Source organism: Lissotriton helveticus, chromosome 1_1 (assembly GCF_964261635.1).
Source record: "Lissotriton helveticus chromosome 1_1, aLisHel1.1, whole genome shotgun sequence".
Taxonomy (NCBI): domain Eukaryota; kingdom Metazoa; phylum Chordata; class Amphibia; order Caudata; family Salamandridae; genus Lissotriton; species Lissotriton helveticus.
In genome coordinates, this window is record NC_136057.1 from 2,016,542,630 (window position 1) to 2,016,564,174 (window position 21,545).

The window sequence follows — 21,545 nt, forward strand, 5'->3', positions numbered from 1 at the left end:
TTCTCCGTTTGCAGACAGTGAATCTCCAAATAAATAAAAAGAGCAATACTAGTATTTTTAAACAAACAAGCAATCAAGCAAATATTTCGCGACTTGTCGTGGTTACACGACCTTACCCGGACCGCATGGACAGTTTCCTGTCTTCCGAATCCAGCGCCCGATCGTCCTCTCTTCTCCGTTATCCTCGCGGCACTCCTGATGGTTCCCAGTCAGGACCGTAGATCACTCGAGAGAGGTCTGTTCGGAACCAGTGAAGTTCGGATGATCGGCTGTCAGACGAGGGTCTATCGGACAGACGCGTTCCCGATCGTTGCAGTCGTTCACTTTGTCGTCAGGACCTCTCCCACTGGATCCATGGGTCGCTGATGGGCCCCACGCTTGGGACGCCAATTGTAGAAAATAATTGGGGGGCGCTACCAACCAGAATATAAGATCCTTAAGTATTGCCCGGCGGTGTCGCCTCTTGAACCCACAAAGAAGTTAAACTATTGAAGAGGCAGGCGCTGGAGACTGGAAGGCAGGAAACAAGGTTTTTATTCTCTCCGGAGGAGAACACAACGAAACGGACAGAAGGTATCGTTCTGAGGTGCTCTAACTGCATCCCTGAGGCCTGGCCTCTTATACACATGTTTATCTGTTTATTGCATGTAACACATTCTCGTCGATACTTTGATGTACGGAAAGACATCCTCAGAATCCCCCCCTTTCCCAGCCCGTTCCCACGCAAGGTTACAGTGGAAGTCCCCGCCCCGGTCACAACAGGTGATGATCATTGCGCAGCTGGATATTCCGCCGATTCACGGAGTGTGTGGGGTTTGATCGGGTCTCGTAGGGCGGGGGGCTTTGATCAACCCGGGGATCCCTTGCTGGGGGGGAACTTTCTATTGTACGGGGAGGGGCAAGGAACAGTATCGGCAGAGCTGGGTGTCGGCCTGGGAACGAGGAAGACGAACGGGCACATGGGGAAAAGGGGTTTGCATCAAAGGGCCGGGGATCATAAATGGGAAGAAGGGAGGTGTCGCGATGGGACCAGGACGAGGGCCTGGGGCAGAGCAGCGCTGAAGAGGGGTTTTATGATTCGCGGCAGGTGCAGGCAGGGGGGTTGTCAGTATGCGGGGGGATGCCGGCGAAGCTAGGAGTGGGAGAGAGGCGCGCTGGCTCTCGGCGGGAGCAGGGAAGCCATGGTGTTCAAAATGGCGGCTGTTTTACGCGCACAAAAAGGTTAAGGAGAGCAAGAGGGCGCCGATAATGTTGACGGTTTTAGCCCAACTTTCAACAGTATGTGTAGACTTAGGAATCAGTGAGTGCGTATGTAGTAACTGGTATTGGTGTGTCAATGGTTTCAAATATGGTACTCTGTATTTTACAGTGAGTGATGAAAGGTTATACCAATGTGTACTGAGGTGTATCAGATTGCCAAGAGGATGATGTCATCAGTGATGTCATCAGTGAATGATGTAATATGTGACATCATCAGAAGGGCATTGCAGGTGCGCGAGTTATTTCTGTGGTTTTGTACGAGTGAAATGTCCAGCTAAGTATAACACCCCTGAAACCTATGGTTTTTTCAGTGAATTTCTAAGGTTTTTTAAATGGTAATTCCTAACTATAACGTCTCTGAAACCTATGTTTTGTTAGAAATTAACATTTAAAAAACCTTTGAAATTCACTAACAAAACATAGGTTGCAGAGACGTTATAGTTAGGAATTAGCATTTAAAAAACCTTTGAAATTCACTTAAAAAAACCATAAGTTTCAAAGACGTTCTAGTTAGAAATTAACATTTAAAAAACCTTTGAAATTCACTAACTATAACGTCTTTGAAACTTATGTTTTTTTTAAGTGAATTTCAAAGGTTTTTTAAATGCTAATTTTTAAGTGTAATAGTAGTTATACCTATTTTTTTGTACGGAATTTCTAGAGTTTTTTAACTGTTTATTTACAAATATGTTATGTATTAAACAACGTTATATATTTTTTCCGGAAATTGCAACAAACATTTTTTTCATAAATTTTAAACTTTAATATTTTAAATTTTTTTCTTTCATTTTTGTATTTTAATATATTTATATAATTATCTTTTTTCCAGATTTTTGAGGGAGTCGCGTACCTAAAGCGTACCTACCGCAGCGGGTCCGCGTATTCTACACACCTTTTTGGAAAAGTCGTGAAGGATCCGGGTATGGTGAGCGACCAATATTACGTGGTCTGTGCGACTGGTATGCAACCGGTCCGCGACTTCTGCTCCCACGCATTCACAACAGATGCGCATTACGGTACGCAAGGCTTGCGCAGTGGCAGGCCCCATATTACGTCATATACATACTGGGACGCGCTGGGTGTGCAACTCCCGCGAAATTGTTTTATGTTCTAAAATGATATGTATGTGTCTTTAATATATAGGGCTAGAGATTATCTGAGGTATTCATAAAAATAATATATTTCTACTTGAAATAAACATATTAAGTCGCGTCGGGTGCGTGCATCGTGAGCGCAGGGTGCGCGGATCCCATGTGACCTCAAAAAAAAAAAGATTTGATTGGTTTATAACTTTTCCCACTGTAACTATTGAAGGACCCCACCCATTTCAATCATTCTTGTTAGAGCATCTTTAGCGAGACAGCTCTTTTCCTAAAAGATCCCTTTTTGCTTGTTTTTTTTTGTGTTTTTCAAAAAATATAAAAAAAATGGCTTCTGGCCAGCAGCAACAGCAGGAGCAAGTATCTTCTGAAGAAGAATTTTTGCAGGAGGCACCACGTCCACAGAGACCGGAATCGGTTGTTTGGAAATTCTTCACTTTTCCAACTGGAGAGAAGAAAGTAAATGCGAGAAAGGTGACATGCAAAATTTGTGACTGAGTCCTGTCAAGAGGCAGTGAAAAAAATACTCTTGTGGCACTGCTTCTATGTACAAACATCTCAGGACCATACATCCTCTCAATCTTGCTCGGGAAGAATCGAGGCGAGCTGCTTTGAACCCCTCACCTGCTGTGGCAAGTACGTCTGGAACGTCCTCAGCAACACCTGCATCGGACATTAAGCCAGAATTCGCCTTTCTGAACAGGCACTGCGTGAAGTGCAAGAAACTAATATGCTTCGGTGAGCAGTCTGTGGATGCAGTTTGTGCTGCGCAACGCAACCATCGTTGTCACATTTGTTTTTGTTTTGTTTTTGGAATAAGTAATTCCAAAAGTTTCCTGTTTATTCATTCTTTTTTTGTTAATTGTTTGAAAAAACACCAAAAGAAATACAAAATTGTTCAAAAAAATAAAAAAAAATACAAAGGAAAAAAGAAGAAAAAAAAGTTATTATCAGAACTACCTTATCTAGTTAAAAAAAAGAACTATAATTGCATGGTAATGTGTGAAAGTTTGGTTGAATATATGTATAGAGCATGATTGACTGAAAGAATGAATTTGTAGTGTACAGTGAATTTATAGGTGAAGATTTATGAGGAAGTACTGCAGGGTGACACTGCAAGCTCTTTAGCTGCACTGCACTGTGGCACTTCCGAAGCACAGGGATGTGACATATGTACATGAATATGTTGCAACTCTGTGCTTCCCTCTGCACTGCTGCACAAACTGCAGCCATGGGGTGACACAGGCACCCTTGCACCATGGTGCAAGGAGGTCTGTGTCACGGGGAGATTATTTTTGTGCAGGAAGAGACACCTTCCTTCACAAAAACAATTAGTAAAGGCATTTTCCTCTTTCACTGTATGCTGTGGAATGCAGCATGCATTGAAAGAGGAAAGAATGGGGGGAATGAATACAATTCTCCTCGTTACGCCTTGCTACACCAACTCTAGGATGGTGCAGCATTCACACACATCTCCAGATTTACGATTTGTCATAAATCTGGAGATGGGTCTTGTTCTATGGGTGTTGCGTGGAAACACCCACAGTAACACCTATGGAACGCCCCTTCAAAGCAAAGTGCTGTGTATGTAGGGGTCGTATTTACAAGGAGAGGAAAAGCCACACAGGGTGGCTTTTCCTCTCCTTGTAAATATGAAGGAGTGCCTGGCGCCATCACTACGTTACAAAAAGTGAAGTACTGGTGGCGCAGGGTGCTTGTAAATCTGTCACATAAGTACTTAAGTATTGGCAGACTGATACAATAAAAAGATAGTGCTGGATGGGTGGTTGAAGAAATGCATGAGACTGACAGGAGGTATCCTACGCTACATGAGTACTACTTCAGTATTTAATGGAGAGGACCAATAGTATGTATCTGCTTAGAGGTTTGTAGGGATTATGCACAGAATATTTTATGTGTACTTGTGTTGTGTCATTTTATAAGAATACCACTAGTAACTGGAATGATGACAGTGCTGCAAACAGAGTGGGATACACTGGACGATTCCTACACTGCATGAGTACTAACTGGGTATTTAGAAGAGTGTATCAATAATATGTAGCTAGTTAGAGGTCTGCTTGGATAGTGTACAACATATTATAGCTGTACTTGTGTTAGTAGCTAGGCCATTCCATAAGTTCATGACAAGTAACTAGAATAATTACAGTATTACAAACAGAGTGTATAGTGAATTTATTAGTGCTTAGGTATTGGTGAAGAAATAGGACAAGTAGATAGTGCTGGATGGGTGATTGGAGAAATGCATGGGACAGACAGGAAGATTCCTAGACTGCATAGGTACTAACTGGGTATTTAGAAGAGTGTATTCATATTATGTAGCTGGTTAGAGGTCTGCATGAATAGTGTACAAAATATTGTACCTGCACTTGTGTTAGTGGCTAGGCCATTCCTTAAGTATATGACTAATAACTGGAGTAATTTCAGTGTTGCAAAGATAGTGTGTACTGAATTTATAAGTGCTTAGGTATTGGTGGAGTGATAGGATACGTAGATAGTGCTGGATGGGTGAATGGAGAAGTGCATGGGACAGACAGAAGGATTCCTAGACTGCTAAAGTACTAACTGAGTATTTAGAAGAGCGCATCAATAGTATGTAGCTGGTTAGAGGTCTGAATGCATAGTGCACAGAATATTGTAGCTGTATTAGTATTGGTGGGTCTATGGTTTCGAAAATAGTAGTCTGTATTTTAGGGTGTGAGGAGGTGCATCAGATGATCACGTGGATGATGTCATCAGTGATGTCATTTGAGATTTCATCAGTGATGTCATCAGTGATGTCACTGACCATGTCATGAGTGATGTAATATGTGACATCATCAGCAGTGCATTGCTGGGGTCGTGAGTTATAGTTACCACAACTAACTATAACGGCCGAATTGCTCTTGTTTTGTATGAGTGAAATGACCAACTTACTATGACGTCCATGAAACCGGTGGATTTTTCAGTGAATTTCTGAGGTTTTTTAAATGCTAATTTCTAACTATAATGTCCCTAAAACTTGTGGTTTTTTCAGTGAATTTTATATATGTATTTAAACTCATCTCACTCTTACAAGGAAGGAATCAGCACTCAGGTTGTAGTTTAAAAGTATTTAATCTGCAAAGGATGTGATCCACGAGTTTCGGCTTGTCCAAACCTTGATAACGATACAAGACGTCATTGTAGCATCCTTATTTAAATGTACAAATGCCTAAAGTTGCCAACATTAACTATGGACTACATAATACTTTAATCCAAAAAGCTGGCGGCCATATTGGCCTGGTCACGATGTGAAAATTCAAGAATTGATACAATAAAGAAAAGAAAGCAAGTATTAATATGATCACAATGTCATTTCAGCATATCTAGCCCCGTGACCGCCATACCTGTATGTTTGTCAACGTGACTTATTCATAATAAACATATTTAGGATTGCAAACATCAACATAAACACTACACATTACTTTAAAGTGAAAGGCTATCAGCCATATTAATCTGGGCACGTTGCGTATTATAATGGTTCTTACACGAAAGAAAAGAAAAAAGGGGTGTTAATATACACATACTATCCCTAAATAAAGTTCTAGCGATTATAGTTCCATTCCATTCACAGCTCATTTGGGATGTCATGAGTGATGTAACGGACTACGTCATGTATGATGTAATGTCTGAGGTCATTAGCAGGACATTGCGGGGGAGTAAGTTATAGTTAGCTCAGATAACTATAACTGCAGAATTTCACTGGTCGTGTATGAGTGAAATCTGAGTCTAACTATACCGTCCCTGTAATCTTTGCTTTTTTCAGCAAATTTCTAGGTTTTTTTTTAAACGTTAAGTAAGATGCATATCACAATGGATGGTGGTTGGTTGGAAGCAGGGCCTGGCATTGTGCTGCCCCCAACCAAGCTTGCTGCTCCTGCCTTCCCTCCTCCTAGCCATCCATTGTCCAAGTCCATGTCCCTGCCCCCTTATTACAGCCCTTTGTGGCCGTTGTTCTGCCACTTGCCTTCCCGTCTTCTCTGAACAGTTAGCTTGCTGCCCCATCCACCTCCTCCCTATCCTCTGTTGTCTAAATGCATGGACTAGCCTCCTCCCTCCTGCCATGCATGGTCTGATGTGCTGACACTGCCCTCCATTTAGCATGATGTACCAGTCCACTGCTCCTGCCATCCATTGCCCAATTCTATGCCCCATCATTGACATCCTGCTTAGCCTCTGTGCTTAGCTTGCTGCCCCTATTCTCCTCCCCCGCGCCCTCCAATGTCTGTGTGCATGCCTCTGCTCCATCCGTTTTGCCCACCATGTTCCATGGACCTGCCACTCCTATCTACTCTGAGTGTTCTGTTGAGCTGCCTCTCCCCTCCCACCTGCCAAGCATTGTCAAGGTGTCCCTGCCACCTCCATCCAGCCTGTCCACATTCCATGTCCCTATCCCCTTACATTTTACTGCCACTCCCTTCTGCCCTCCCTGGTCTGTTGTGCTGCAACTGCTCCTCCCGCCTGCCCCACGTGGTCTGTTGTGAGGCCCCTTCCCATGAACTTTCTGGTCTGTGCCCAGGTCCTGACCCTCCCTTCTATCCTCCATTGTCCTTTGTGCAGGCCCCTGCACCCTCCTTCTTGCCTATCATAGCCATTGTGCTGCCAATAACCCTCCTGCTTGCCATGTATGGTCTTCTGTGCTGCCACGGCCCCTCCCACCTTCCCTGTGTGGTCAGCTACCTGCCCCTGACTCCCTCCCACCTTCCCTCCATTGTCTGTGTGTATGCCATTCTAGTCTCACTGATGCTCTCCATGGTGTGTCTTGCTTCTAGTGCCCATCCTGCCTGACCTTCATTGTCATCTTGCTGCTCCTGCCCAGCTCCCTTTCCCCCAGCCCTCTGTTTCCATGTGCAGACCCCTATTCCCTCCCTCCTGGCGTGTCTGTTCCATTTTAATGCCCCTGATCCGTCACTCCTGCCCTTTATGGTCCGTTATGCTGCTGCTTACTCTCCTGTCTGTCCATTATGGTCAGCCAGCTCCCATTGCCTCTTTCCCCTTTGTTCTCTGTTGTCCATGTGCATGGTCCTGTCCCCTCCCTATTGCTTTCCAGGGATTGTTGTGCTGCACTCCCGTCCCACATGCCCTATGTGGTGTATTGTGCTGCTGCAAACCCTGATGCCTGCCCTGTAGGGTCAGTTTGGTACACCTCTCCATGTCCCTCCTGTCCTCAGTTATCCGAGTCCATTTCCCTACCCCAATTCCTCCTGCCTTCCATGATCCAATGTACCATACTTGCTAACATTTTGAACTTGGTAAGAGGGAGATTTTGAAAAAAAACAGGGTTATTGATTTTCCCCTTGCATTGAAAAAGAGGAGATTGTAGACAGGAGACTGATCAAATAAAGCCCATTTGGGCTTAAAAACACTGAACATTTCCTGGCTGAATCGGGTCTGTTGGCATGTATGGTTGCACTACCACTACCTCTTCCTTCTGCCCACAAGGGTCTGTTATATTGCCACAGCCTCTCTTGCCAGTCCTGTATTGTTGTTTTGTTGCCCCTGCCCCCCTTTTCACTGCCCTCCATAGTCGGTTGTGCTGCCACTGCCCTTCCTTCCTGCCCAGTGTGGTCAAATTGTTGCCTCTGCACCCGGGAAACATCCTTTACAACGCAACTTTTACCACGCAGTGCCTTTACGACGCAACTATTCCACGCATGTCATTACAACGCATATCGCTGGGGGGCGCTCTAGGATAGGGAATAGATTTAATTTACTATCCAACACCTTCCCTACTATCCACGGGAACTGGAGTTGGAATAGTAAATTAAACTATTCACTATCCAGCACCCCTAATCGCTTTGCGTTGTAAAGGCATGCGTTGTAAAAACTGCTTTGTAAAGGCATGCGTGGTAAAAGCATGCGTTGTAATGTCATACATCCCTGCACCCTCCTACCTACCTTCAATTTTCAGAGTCCGTGCCCCTGGCATCGGCCTCTCAACAGTATCCTAAAGAACAACTAGATTGCTAACATTCCATATTTATTACAAAAGTGTGGAACGCCTGACGTCATCTTGATGTAATCAAAACTGTAATACCTAGAACATTTCCTTTAGAAATTACATATATGAGAGGGTCTTATTTGCATAAAAAAAATGGTTAGCGCTCTAAAAAACTTAAATGAGGACATATTTTCTGAGTTTTCAAATAGCGACAAAGAACTTTTAAATTATTTGTTATCTTTATGTTTTTTTATCCAGTTGACCACTTGATTAAATGTTACACTTAGGGGAGAGGATGTGGTGTTACTTTCAGAGCTGCAGACTTTGCAAGTGGGGAACCAGGTTGGAGTTTCTGCTTCAGCTCGACATTCTGTGATTCTGGTCAAATCACTTAAACTCCCCATGTCTACAACCAAAATGAATGTGTTCTTGTGTGATGTAACCAATGCTCATGTAAAGCACTCCAATATCTAACAAGTCTGCAATAAATAAAATTGCAAAAACACAAAAAATAAAAAGTGTTTTGCACGCTTCTGTCATTGGGCTATATGTGGGCTATATCTGGGTGATATTTGTGCTCTTTTGTCTCTGGTGGCCATCTTGTGAGATTAATTTGTTATGAAGTTTCCTGGTTGCTCCATTGACTGCAGTCTCCTCAGTAGGAAATGCTTTCAGTTTTTTCACTTTGATTCCATCAAGAAAGTATTAGGATATGTCACACATTTGCAATAAATTCATAATGTTAGCACTCTAGTTGCTCATTAGATCACTGTAGTAAAGCTACTGCTCACCAAGGAAGTCTGCTGCTGGTATTAAAAGTGCATGTTTCAGTCTGCATGTCAGAATTTTTTAATGAAATAGAAGAGGATTTGCGAAGTCACTCAAAATGTGCCCTAATTTTTCTTCCTTCAGCACTAATCATAATTTCTGTGGCAAAATGAACCCCTCATTGTGTTCCTTTTTAAATTAAATGTTTTAAGTGTTACCAGTTTATTCCAATCAAGATGGCTTCAGGTGTGTCATACTTTTGTCATAAGTAAGACAGTAAGCGCTCTAGTTGTTCTTAAGAACATTCTGGGACATTCATTCTGTCATTGAGCTATACGTAGGCTATATCGGGATGATATTTGTGCTACATTTGGGCTCTTTTGTCTCTGGTGGCCATCTTGGGAGACTTATTTGTTATGAAGTTTCCTAATTTCCTCATTTACTGAGTCTCCTCAGTAGGAGTAGGACATATTTCCAGTTTTTTCTTTGGTTCCATCAAGAAGGCATTCAGATGTGTCACACATTTGCCATAAATTCAGAGTGTTAGCACTCGAGTGGCTCATTAGATCACTGTAGTAAAGCTACTGCTCACCAGGGAAGTCTGCTGCTGGTATTCAAAGTGCATGTTTCAGTCTGCATGTCAGAATTTTTTAATGAAATAGAAGAGGATTTGAGAAGTCAAAATGTGCCCTACTTTTTCTTCTTGCAGCGCTAATCATAGTTTATATGGCAAAATGAACCCCCTCATTTTGTTCCTTTGCAAATTAAATGTTTTAAGTGTTACCATTATATTCCAATCAAGATGGCTACAGGTGTGCCATACTTTTGTCATAAGTAAGACTGATAGTGCTCTAGTTCTTTAGAACACTCTGGGACATTCTGTCATTGAGCTATACTTGGACTACATCTGGGTGATATTTGTGCTACATTTGGGCTCTTTTGTCTCTGGTGGCCATCTTGGGAGACTTATTTGTTAAGAAGTTTCCTAATTTCCTCATTTACTACAGTCTCCTCAGTAGGAAATACTTTCAGTTTTTTACTTTGGTCCCATCAAGAAGGCACTCAGATGTGTCACACATTTGCCATAAATTCAGAATGTTAGCACTGTAGCTGCTTATTAGATCACTGTAGTAAAGCTACTGCTCACCAGGGAAGTCTGCGGCTGGTATTCAAAGTGCATGTTTCAGTCTGCATGTCAGAATTTTTTAATGAAATAGAAGAGGATTTGAGAAGTCACTCAAAATGTGCCCTAATTTTTCTTTCAGCAGCACTAATCATACTGTTTATGGCAAAATGAACCCCCTCATGTTGTTCCTTTTTAACACCTTGAACGCTATGGGGATTTTTCTCCTGTGCTGGAATTTTGCAGATACCACTTTTCATGACGAGCTGGGCTCGTCATCAGCGTAGCAGGAGGCTACTGCATGACGAGCCCAGCTCGTCATGAGCGTCGAAGGGGTTAAACTAAATGTTTTAAGAGTTACCACTTTATTCCAATCAGGGTGGCTTCAGGTGTGCAATACGTTTGTCATAGTAGGACTGTTAGCGCTCTAGTTGTTCTTTAGAACACTGTGGGAAGCTGCAGTAGAACACAAAGGAATCAACTGACAATCTCTGCCCTTGGTGGAAGTACATGTTTTACTGTGAATGTCAGGCTTCATTCTTACATGACTGAGAAAGACAATGTGAATTTACAGAAAATATGCTCTCAGTTTAGCTTATAGATCACCTTCCAAACCTCTGTGGGAAAAGCACGAGAAAATACTTTTCTCTCAAACATGATTTATGATATCCCAGCAGAAGGCTTTTTCACATGGTAAAATCACCTTAGAACACACCACAATTCCTAAAATGAGTATGGTACCATCAAAAAAATGATTTATAATGTAACTAAAGTCTTAAAACCTTCTTTTAACTGTAATGCTTTTTAATGAGGTGCTATCATGTATATTGGTCCCAAGATGGCTGCCAACACTTCTAGGATGAAGTGCTGACAGCCAATCAGATCTCACAATGAGATGTGTGGTTAGGCTCCGCACAGATATATATATTTCTTTTTCCATTAACATTTGGAAAATTACTTAACGGATTGACACCATTTACCAAAAAGGGCTCTTTCTGAACCAGGGGCTAAATTTTTTGCCAAATTTGGTGTAATTCCGTTCAGCAGTTTGGGCTGCAGCCGTGTCTAAAGTTTCCAATAGAAAATTGCATGGATAAAACACATTTTGGGACCCCCTTTTTTCTTGGCCCCAGCTTGCCGAATCACCCCAAAACTTTCAGGATAGGAGCGGTCCGAAGCAGGCCATACGTTTTGAAAATTTCGCGGAGGGTCGGCAATCGGCGCCAAAGTTATTGGGACTAGAATGTTTTGATTTTCCTATAGTAACTAGGTCCTAACTATAACTACCTACTGGCGATCACCAGTAGGTAATATATATAGATGCCTTATGCCCGTGTTCCATTAAAGACTTCTGCAGAGTTTCCCCCGTGGGGCCTTTTGCGTCTCTATATTGGAGGGGTTTGCTGATGGATGTTTAACACGCCGACCAGTAGCGTGCTGAAAAGGCCCCGTTCCATCAAGAGTCCGAAGCCAATACTGGTACAGCTGTTGCTGATTTTTCGTAGACCAAGGGATTGGTATGCTCCGGCCCTCCTCTGACTGTGGAGAAGGGACAGGGCTGCAGCCTGGAGATGCTCGTCACTGCACGAGGAGCTGGGAAACATTGTATCTCGTCTCGCAGCCCGCCCGGGTTCTACAAGAGGGGCTGGAACGTAAGCGGGGGACTCGATGAAGTCTGGGGACAGCACTCCAATACATGGCCATCCATTGTAATATTACTCACCTTTCCCTGATGATTTGGACATCTAATATTGTTTCTCCCTTGCAGTGTGGCCCCATTATGATGAACTGTGGGAATTGTAGGCAAGAACACAAAACTACAGTAGGCGTGCATAATGATGACTGTGGGGCGGAGCTCTCGAACCAATGGGAGAGCAACAGGAGATTCAAAGGTGGGGATGGAGTTGGGCCATGTTCACAGAGGCATCTGAGGAAGGCGAAATGTCGCCGAAATGCATTATGCCCGTGTTCCATTAAAGACTTCTGCAGAGTTTCCCCTGTGTGGCCTTTTGCGTCGCTTTATTGGAGGGGTTTGCTGTTGAATGTTTAAGCACGCTGACCAGAAGCGTGCTGAAAAGGCCCCGTTTCATCAAGAGGCCGGAGCCAATACTGGCACTGCTGTTGCTGCTTGTTCATAGACCAAGGGATTGGTATGCTCCGGTCCACCTCGGACTGTGGAGAAGGGACAGGGCTGCTGCCTGGAGCATCTCGTTACTGCACGAGGAGCCGGGAATCAGTGTCCCATCTCGCGGCCCGCCCGGGATCTACAAGAGAGGCTGGAACGTAAGCGGGGGACCCGATGAAGTCTGGAGACAGCACCCCAATACATGGCCATCTGTCGTAATATTACTCATCTTTTCCTGTTGATTTGAACATCTAATATTGTTTCCCCCTTGCACTGCTGGCTCCATTCTGATGAAATGTGGGAACTGTGGGCAAGAACACACAACTACAGCAGGTGTGCATAATAATGACTGTGCGGCGGAGCTCTCCAACCAAAGGGAGAGCGGCAGGAAATTCAAAGGTGGGGATGGAGTTGGGCCATGTTCACAAAGGCATCTGAGGAAGGCGAAATGTCGCTGAAATGCATTATGCCTGTGTTCCATTAAAGACTTCTGCAGAGTTTCCCCCGTGTGGCCTTTTGTATCTCTATATTGGAGGGGTTTGCTGTTGGACGTTTAAGCACGCTGACCAGTAGCGTGCTGAAAAGGCCCCGTTCCATCAAGAGGGCGGAGCCAATACTGGCACAGCTGTTGCTGATTTTTCGTACACCAAGGGATTTGTATGCTCCGGCCCAACTCGTACGGTGGAGAAGGGACAGGCTGCTGCCTGCAGCAGCTCGTCACTGGATGAGGAGCGGGGAATCATTGTATCAGGTCCCGTGGCCCGCCCGGGTTCCACAAGAGAGGCTGGAACGTAAGCGGAGGACCCGATGAAGTCTGGGGACAGCACTCCAATATATGGCCATCCATTGTAATATTACTCACCTTTCCCTGTTGATTTGGACATCTAATATTGTTTCCCCCTTGCACTGCCGGCTCCATTCTGATCAATGGTGGGAACCGTAGGCAAGAACACAAAACTACAGCAGGCGTGCATAATAATGACTGTGGGGCAGAGCTCTCCAACCAATGGGAGAGTGGCAGGAGATTCAAAGGTGGGGATGGAGTTGGGCCATATTCAAAAAGGCATCTGAGGAAGGCGAAATGTCGCGGAAATGCATTACGCCTGTGTTCCATTAAAGACTTCTGCAGAGTTTCCCCCGTGTGTCCTTTGCGTCTCTATATTGGAGGGGTTTGTTGTTGGATATATATATATATATATATATATATATATATATATATATATATATATATATATATATATATATATATATATATATATATACAGGCAGACGGATAGACAGACGGACAGACAGACAGACAGATAGATAGACAGATAGATAGACAGGCAAATACTTGGTTTCACTTCCACATCTGTTTTTTTAACACAACTGAGGCATGACAGCCAACTACTTCAAACAAGCAACTGTTAGTTGGGTTTCCGACAAATCACAATCAATGTACCATTAGTATGCCAAGATACATATCATGGAACAACCTACTTTTTGACATCCACTGGGCCGTTCTGCTTGTTATCCATCTCCACCGAAAGCATTGAGGTAGAGGTAGCTTTCAATTCTGTAACTCACCAGAAAGAAAGAAAAACTGCATAAGTGGTTGATAGGGATTCAAATTACACTTACACTAAAGTGAAAGTTGGGAAATATAAGTGCAAGCACTCAGAGACAACTTTAGGCATTTGTGAAATATCATCATGAAGGGAAATAAAACAGCCAAGTCACCGACTGAAAGCAACTTTCCAAGCTTCCTCTGCACACACAGGAAATGTTTACAAAAAAGAATATTCTCTGCACACAACTAGACAATATAATTAGGGCTCCTGGTTTTATGGTATTTATTTTTCTGACATTTCCGTCTGTATTTATCCATATTTATTTTTTGTCAACTTTATCCGTACTTATCCATATTTATTATGGGTTTTGTGAAAAAAATAAAGCTGAAAACTGGTATATTTTCAAATTTTTTTAACCAATAGATATGCAGTCATGCTTGCATGACTTCCAGATTTCAGCGATGTGAACACACGCAAAAGATAAATCAATGCACTTATAGGAAAATATGTACATGTCAGTATCAGCCATGTGCATAGCTACTGCTGTTTAAGCCTCTTTCCTAAAACTCCTTTCTTTTTTAACCTCCTTGCCTATCAATTCACACAGTTATTGGCCTGGTAGTCATGGCAAATTGTATGTAGAATCATTAAAAAAGCACCCAATTTTAGTTTGTATCCATTTTTAATAATAAAAGAAATAAATGGTTTTCTGTCTGTATTTTTCTGTAAATTTCAGTAAAAACGGAAAACAAGGAGCCTTAATTATAATACATAGAAGTAGTTCTTTCTGGAAATCTGCTGTATTACACATTGTCATGGTTTGTGCCGGGCGCACCTTTTAAAAGGTGTGATGGGCGCAAACAATGGCAATGCCCCCTATTACGATGATTGCGCTGCCCCCAGGGCTGCCGACAACTTGCGCTGCCCTGGGGGCAGTACATTTATGTGAAAACACGGAGTGGCTGCTGGCGGCAATACGCCTGCACTTTTAAAGGGGATTAGAGATCCCCTTGCAGGCGCCTGCAAGGGCAGTCTGGAGGGTCCATAGGATCCCTTTTCTTCCCTCCACAGGCCTGCTCCCAGGGGGCGCACTCACAGTGCGCCACCTATAGGTTGGCGGACTGTGAGTAGGCCACCTGAGATCTTCTTTGCCTCTTCGCGCGCATCTGTAATATGGTGCGGGCGCAGAGACAAATGTATTCTCTCCTTTGCATAGGGCACGTCCCTATGCAAATGAGGGACAGCCCCCTGAAGGTAGTGCAGGTGCTCTAAGTGTGCCAAAGCGACTGGTATAGCTGAAGGGGGCGCACAAGCATCTGCTCCAAAGTGTCCCGGGGCGTGCAAAGTGGGCGCAAACGCCTGTTGCTCCCCCAGGGTACTTACTGTATTACGGCCCATGGTAGGCTAATGTTTCCACACACTTCCTGGTACTATAGCTAAATGATTTCACTATCACAGGTGTGCAGGTGAGCAATCAGTTTACATAACTATCACTGCACACGTTTTGGAGGCGAAAAAAGTTCAGTGTACCACAAGTATTATCCACACCAACCAGCGTGAAGTACAGGAATACTGCTGGGAGGAAGTGTGTGTAGTCAACTGACTGCATAAGGTTGTTTTAAAATCTGTGAACATACGCCACTATCATGAGACCGGTTATAGTCTACATTTTTTGTTTTAAAAGGATGAATTCGTGCCTATGAAATTTAAATAAACAGTCAAACAAATGATGTTTTACTTTATTTCACTAGCTTACATAAAAGTAGAAAGAAATCAGATACTGCTTTACAAAATACTTCATCTTAATCTGCAGGATTGTGTCTTTATTAACATACAACGCCAAGCAGTACTGGTTAATCCGAGTTAAATTCGAACAGGGATATTCAAAGAATTCACTTGGGAATAATGTGTAATTTTCTACTCTCCCGAAGTGACAAATCAATCTTGTTTTCTACCATGAAAGCTGCCATTGCGATACTAAAAAGCTAATTTTACTAAAATACAAACAACATTCAGGAAGTGTCATCTAATGGTCACCTTCCCCCGCGACGAGCATAAACCGACATACTGTCGTTTCAAAATTCATGTGCATTTCTTTACGTGACGAAAAACCAGAGAAAACTGGTTCGACACTTACAAGATGTTATCCCTCATAAAATGCAATAGCGTTAAAAATGTTAGAGCATTTTTTGGGGGAGCAGATTACACGCAAACAAATATGCAAACACGTCCAAACAACTTAAATCCAGCAACAGAGAGCAGCTACTTTGGAACACAGTTCCCCCACTTCGTGAACAAAATGCCCTGATTTTGCGAAAAACTCCAAATCCAAACACACAACACCATTTTATCAACATCTGACAATATTCAAAGAAAAATCACATACAATGCTAGCCTACTCAGTAACATTGCAGTCATTTGTTAGGCAGTACAGAAAAAAAGAAAAAAAACACATACCTACAAAGGAACTAACACAGTGGAATAATTTAAGCTTATTAAGAGCAGCAAAAAAAGAGAAAGCCCCAATGTTTTCTTTGATAAAGTGGGCAGGCAGTGGAATTCAGTGAAGGAGGTACAGACAGTTTGACACAGTGAAATGGGATCGGGCTGGCGCGCGGCCAGAATGACGAGGAACTACATCCACGCTGCACCAACAGCCTTCTGCTTCATGGCTGCCTTTTTAAAGGGCCAGCGCTGCTCTGCTGCTTTTAGCTAACTACCGTGTCTCCATGACGGTGACCCGAGACACCCGTAATAGCGGTTTTATGCTGACACGCTACGTCTGCTTCCTTAGTTTCTTCACAAAAATATAGCAATTAAAAGTACTTTGTAGGCTTGTGCAGCCTTCGCAAACTGCTTTCGTTTTCACACCAAGAGAGCGCCGCTCGCCCATCTGGGAGAAGAGCTACATTTTAACATCGGTAAAATAAAAATACTTTTCGCATAGTGCACAACGAAAGAAATTGAGCCTGCGTTTGTCAATGTGAGTGATCGTACAAGTCTATGAACTTGCAACATTGTTGAAATAAGCATTTTAAAAAACATTATGTTATTAATGGAGCACACACTAAATTAACAAACCCCACGGTGTATAATCATATCCTTAATAAATGAAGCTATTTCGTCACGTGTATTCATTTGCACGACCACGTCTTGAGCAGTTAGCATGCATCGTGCCAATTAGAGCACAGTGGTTATATTGATTTTTCACAATGACAAACAGTTTATGTTATGAAACCAAGGATCGCAGACGAGATGTTTATTTAATCAGGTCGTTGAGTCGCCCTCAGGACGCATCATTACAGCTCCGCTTGCCCCCGGCGCAGACATCATTAGCGGGACTTCACTGAGCTGAAATGCCAGGATGCTTCGACTTCTGGCACTCTCGGCTCATTACACCATCCTTGACAACAGGGAGACCTGGAAATGGAGGCACTCGCACACGATACAGAACAGGCGTCCAAAACAGGCATAAAATACTGTCTGGCCAGCGGGGTGACCATAATCACAGCACAAAAAAAGTACAGTTCGTTCTTCTGGAATACCAGTGTAGATGCATTAAAATATATATGTACCCAAGCCTAAATTCCAGTTGAACCTGAAGTTCCACTAACCAGTTTAGCGTCAAAGCTTCGTAGCTGTATATTCATGTTTTGAAAAACACAAATGCCCATTAGTAGATCAAATACAAACCATATGTAAGTTATGAAATTGAATTTTCAAAGGGTCAACATGTTAAGACGTTGGCTGTTATACATGGCTCCTCGGACGTCAAGGAAGCCATCTCACATGACAGAGATGGATGTCGACAGCCCTCATGAATACAAAGATCTGTCTCAAGATATCTTTACTGTATGATTAATTAAAATCCTTTACAAAAGCGTCAGAAAGTTCAAGTTTAGAAAAGCTGATAATAGAAAACATAAAATCTAATAAAACAACATGTTTAAAATACAGAGATACAATAAGGTTGCAAAACGCAAATGACTTAGTACCAAAACAAGTAAAGGGAAAAAAACGGTCCATTAAAAAACAACACATGCAGAGGTTGTCAAACGAGAAATGTGCAAAACTGCTCTGGGCGTCCTATTCCTACCGAAACTTCGTATAGGCATGTGTATTATTGAAAATACGGTTATAGATGATATCGAGTGTCGGTGATGCTTGGAGCCTAATTTATACAACCGTCACTTTTCTGGCTTAACGTATGAGCAGTCCAGCAGCAGCATAAAACGTCCCAATTAGTGCCAGCTCCATCTGGACTGTGGTGGTGTAATGTGCCTTAAAGCCTCCTTACATGATCTAACACCGTGGTATGTGAACATAGTTCTTAGATATAACCGCTTTGGGGGCAGCAAAGCTGGGCAGCAGCAAATAACATGTTCCGCAGATTCTATGGGATGTTGACATAGACAACAGCCGTAGCCACTTGATGACAAGTTTTTCCAGTGGGCTCTGTAGTCTTGTATGGGCAAAGTTAAGAGCCTCCCTCGCATGACATTTTGTAGGGCTTGCCTTCCAAGACCTGCTTTTAAGTAGGGCTGACATGTAGTATTTTCATGTGAGTTAACAAGGCCTTCTGCTCCTAGGACTGATCTGATCCGTTCAAGGTCTTGTTGCCTCGAGATGTTCTTGCCACACTTTTTTAGCAGGATCTTTAAGCTATACTTTTTTAGTGGTATGTCTGTAGAAGTTTCGATTGTTAGTCCCAATGTTTGTTGGCAATCAAGAGATACCTCGCCAGCGACTGTTGTTATCTGAAAAGACCACCTGTAGCGCAGCCCTGATTGTGTCCGGGCAAGCACTGATCACATTATGTTGGAGTTTGACTATGTCTTTTTTACATTCGATGTCCATTGCTGCGATGTTAAACTCTAATCGGATCAGTGAACGCCTGGTTGCGTGAGGGAGATTAAAGACTTTTCTATACGCCATTGTATATAGGCCCTCCAGGGAGGACAAGGTGGCCATAGCGGAGTGTTGGCATTAGCTTGGCTTGAATAACTCGTCGGATCCCCTCCGTCGAGTGGCTTACAAGCTTATGGTGTAATTTGCACAAGCCATATGTTAGCTTAGCTGCTTTTGCCTCCAGTGCTTTGACCTGCAGTGCTGGTCTGCAGGTATCTGTAAATTGCACTCCTAAGTAGGTGTACCTATTGATCGTGCTTATCCTTAGAGGGCCCAGCTGCCAAGCCAGTATTTGTTTTTTTGGCTTGTGGCCAAAGATCAGCACTTTCGCCTTTGATGCATTAGCTGCGAGCTTGTTTTCAGTGTTGTAATTATGTAGCATCTCTAATGCCCTTTTCATTCCAATTCTTGTTTGTTCCAGCAAAACGAGATCGTCCGCATACTGCATAATTGGCAGTCTCAGGTGGCCCAATTTTGGAGGAAATATGTTAGTTTTTAACAGTGCTTCTCCCAGGTCAGCAGTGTATAAGTTAAACAGGGTGGGGGCAATCACGCAACCCTGTTTTAGCCCCCTGTTTGTGAAAATCTTGGCAGTTGTGTATGTACTAGTAAGCTTTACTCGCACCCACGTGCCAGTGTAGAGTGATATGATAGCCGCCAGCAGTTTCCATGGTATTCCCCATATGGCCAATTTTGCCCACAAGATGTTTCGATCAACTCCATCAAAGGAAGGCGCTGTAGTCCACAAACCAAGCATATAATGGAGGGGTGGTGGGCCCAGTTGCTTTCGTTGCTAGATATGAAAGTGCAATGGCGTTGTCCATGGTTGATGATTTTGCCCGAAAGCCTGTCTGATAATGCGGGATTACTTGATTTCTCATGATCCATGACTTTAGCTCTTTCAGGAGCATTTTGAAAATGACGGAAACACAAACGGGCACTGGACTAAACCAGATACCCTGAGGGTAAGAGAGGTAACCGGAGTATATCCTCCCAGAAAATTACAGCACGAAAAAATACTCCAGTGGACCACAGGTAGGTCAATTGAGTGAAGTGTAGAGAACTTTGCCCGCGGTCTACAAGAAAGAGAAGTAGGAGCTATTAGGGTGGTCTAACTATATGGTTGTATCTAATGCAACCATGTTTGTTTGGGGAAATACATTAATCTTGTTTATATTACCCTCACACACCCTAGTGGTGTCATGCTTCATCATCGGGTCACCCTGACCCCTACAAGTCGGGGTAGGCTCAACCACAGTATTGGGAAGCTCTTCTGATATATTCGAGGAGGGGGCTTTACATAAGATAAATAAAATCACCTAGATAGATCCCCGGTTTCCCTTTATTTTGGGGTCTATCTGGGAGGTTAAAATACTGTATAAAGATTATTTATACAATTGGGTCTTGTCAGGATATTATGGTCCTATGACCCTAGTGCCAACATGTTTCAGTCCTCAGTGGCCGTGAAGGTCCGGGACTTTCTTCAGGGCAGGAGAGCCCCCTATGTGAGGTAACAAAGGATGGGATTCCCTATCCTAACAATATGGTGAGGGCAGAGTAGCTGCTCCTCAAGTGTGAAGTGTACTGTCCGTGCGTGCTGCCAGGCTGCGTCTGGGGAGAAAAACAAGTAAAAACAACATCACAAACTTTTGTGCAGTTTACTGTTTTTTGCAGTGGCATAGATAGTCAGCAACGTGTGCCAGTGTCGTGAGCATGCACTAGCTTTCAAGTGTACGCTTGTTTAGAGGTATCAGCCCCTACTTGTGCCAGTCAAGTGTACGCCTCCGTGACATATTGTGGATTATGTGACGGAAACGATGTCTCAGTGGCGAGGTGATCGCATTCTGATGTATTACATTCATTAGCGACTTGTGTATATACACGTCTCATCATAACACATGCACCTAAGGAGTAAGCCTCAATCATATCCACTCGATTATTAAAACCAGTTCTCAATTATTCTGATATCATTCACCTCAACACCCATTAGTCATGCACAACTGCGTAATTCAAATACTGTACCCCATTAGGGAAGTCATTAAGAAAATGGGGTAACTCATAAGGTATGGACCTGGGTATTTCGTAATATAGAAAAAACAATGTTCCTAGACCTATTAATTGTAATGATTGACTTAATCAATTGTAGTACCCACAGTATTCTGTATGTAGAGCAACCACAACCTGTCTGCTCTGTTTGTACTCAAGTAACTTAGTACCACAAGATTAACCTCCACCACGGTTAAAGAAATTACTTTTGATTTATTCACTTATTTATCATTTTTTGTTTTTTGACAATTCATTTTATACACAATATTTCATTTCAAAATTGATAAAAACACAGAGGTTGCCCAAGAGAGGAACTGTGCAAGAAAAAAGAGTGATCAGGAGTGTGAAACAAGTGAGCAGAAAAGAAAAATGAAACTAGTGGACAAAAATTATTCACATTATTCGAAAAACAATATCGGACATACGATTTGCCGTATTGAGACCCTGGCCAAACCCTTTTTGAGCTTTTTCAATCAGGACAATGTTACAGGCAGACATATATGTCTTAAGGTATTTTGCACTATATAGAGTTCTTTAATAGTTGGTCCAGGGTTAAATGAAGATACCGTCGACGTTTCGACGCGTCTTATGCCCAACCGGTAATTCGAACCTGGGGATTGCGAGTCTTCATCAGGACTGGAAAAACAAACGGGGGCAACCAAGGGATAATAATAACCCCATCAAA

General features: G+C 43.0%; 1 protein-coding gene across 2 annotated transcripts in view; it reads right to left on the bottom strand.

Annotated features, from left to right (window-relative positions):
- The window catches only part of SAMD13 (sterile alpha motif domain containing 13), a 523,502-nt gene that overhangs the window by 344,463 nt on the left and 157,494 nt on the right, over positions 1 to 21,545 (bottom strand). For both annotated transcript variants that reach the window (XM_078644771.1, XM_078644763.1), the window contains exon 3: positions 13,836 to 13,911. In XM_078644771.1, coding sequence (XP_078500897.1) covers positions 13,836 to 13,911 — 76 coding nt within the window. The remainder of the gene's footprint in view (positions 1 to 13,835; positions 13,912 to 21,545) is intronic.